General features: G+C 41.7%; 1 protein-coding gene across 1 annotated transcript; it reads left to right on the top strand.

The window, feature by feature from the left end:
- Positions 1 to 227: 227 nt before the first annotated feature.
- On the top strand, positions 228 to 1175 carry LOC114028340 (olfactory receptor 4Q3-like). Its single transcript, XM_027842591.1, has one exon. It carries the CDS (start codon positions 228 to 230, stop codon positions 1173 to 1175), a length of 948 nt encoding a protein of 315 aa, XP_027698392.1.
- Positions 1176 to 1893: the final 718 nt, after the last annotated feature.

Raw genomic sequence — 1893 nt, 5'->3', positions numbered from 1 at the left:
AATACTTTTCAATTGATTAATGACTGGTTGTATTCCATGGCATGCAATATTTGTTTGATTTTATGGTAAATTTATAAATGACTGCCTAGTTAACCTCTATCAACTGGATATTACATAACCTCTTAGGCCTAATTGATCAGATATAATTTTCTTCCTTATGTATCTCACTTAAATATTCCTTATTACAATTTAATTTTCATTCCAGGGGACTTAAGATGCTCAGTTCAATGAAAATAAGGAATGACTCAAGGGTAATGGAATTTGTCCTTCTGGGCCTGTCATCCACCTGGGAGCTGCAGTTACTCCTCTTCTTAATCTTCTCCATGTTCTACATAGGTATCATCCTGGGAAATATTTTGATAATAGTGACCGTGAAGGCTGATGCCCACCTGCTTCAGTCTCCCATGTATTTTTTCTTGGCCCATCTCTCGTTCATTGACCTGTGCTTGGGCTGTGTTGCAGTGCCCAAGATGCTGGGGGATTTTCTGCACCAGAGAAAGACCATATCTTTTCCTGGATGCCTGGCCCAGATTTATTTCCTTCACTTCTTTGGGGCCAGTGAGATGTTTCTGCTGACAGTCATGGCCTATGATAGGTATGTTGCCATATGCAATCCTTTACACTACTTGACAGTAATGCACCATCAACTATGCTTCAACTTGGTTTTTGCCTCCTGGTGTGGAGGCTTCCTGCACTCTATTACACAGCTTGGGTTGGTGGTCCAGCTGCCATTCTGTGGTCCAAATAAGCTGGATAACTTCTACTGTGATGTCCCACAAGTGATCAAGCTTGCTTGCATGGATACATATATAATAGAGGTGCTCATGGTCTCCAATAGTGGCTTGCTTTCACTCATCTGCTTCTTGGTCCTACTATTATCTTATGCTGTCATCTTAACCACCTTGAGAACACACTTTCTCCAGGGTCAGAGCAAGGCACTCTCCACTTGTGCCTCCCACCTGACTGTGGTCAGTCTGATCTTTGTGCCTTGTGTCTTCATCTACTTACGGCCTTTCTGCTCTTTCCCAGTGGACAAGGTGTTCTCTGTCTTCTACACAGTCATCACTCCTATGTTGAATCCTCTCATCTACACTCTTAGAAATGCTGAGATGAAGGCAGCTATGAGGAAGATGAAGAAAAAGTATGCGGTCTCCTGCTGCCTGGCTAAAGGGTGATAATAGGATCATAGACTTAGAGCTGGAAGGGACCTCAGAGGCCGTTCTATCCAATATCCTCAATATATAGTTGAAGAAATAGATTCTGAAGGAGACTAACTGGCTTGTTCCAGATCTAGAACATATGGGTAGAAGGCTTCAGATATGAGTTGTGAATCCAAATCAGGTCTTCTGGTTTAGGAGGCAGGCCTTTTTCTCATTGGACAATAACCAAAGAATGTGGGAGAGAGAATATCTTTCTTGAAACAATTCTAAACCCTGATCTTGGATTCTAAAAATGAAAGAAATAGGATATAACTTGAAAAGTATGGGGGATAACAGAGAAAAAAATACTATAGGTTGTCCTCACTTTCCTTGGTAACAACACACTCTTGTGGGAAATGACTGGATTTCAGAGAAGGTATGACTCAGTACTTAAGAATCAGGCTGGTACCTCAGACCATTATCGGTATGTTCGTGAAAGCAGGAAGATAGGTTATATGGCCTGGAAGCACCTTCAAAGGCTATTTATTTCATGCCTCTATCTTTACCTAGAACTCACTGATACTGTTCCTTCACATCTATCCCATTTTCAAAAGAAAGGCACTACCAAACCTCCTTTCATTGGCTTTCCCAAGGTTTTACATCACATACAAGTAAGTTCTTTTTGATGTCTGGCCTACCTTGCTAATGCCTTTTAAGCTCATCCCGCCCACTCACCCCCACCCCTTTCTATTTC

This window comes from Vombatus ursinus, unplaced genomic scaffold (genome assembly GCF_900497805.2).
Source record: "Vombatus ursinus unplaced genomic scaffold, bare-nosed wombat genome assembly UNPS02014880.1, whole genome shotgun sequence".
In the NCBI taxonomy this organism is placed as follows: domain Eukaryota; kingdom Metazoa; phylum Chordata; class Mammalia; order Diprotodontia; family Vombatidae; genus Vombatus; species Vombatus ursinus.
The sequence above is the reverse complement of the archived record's forward strand: the minus strand, read 5'-3'. Positions and strand labels throughout refer to the sequence as shown.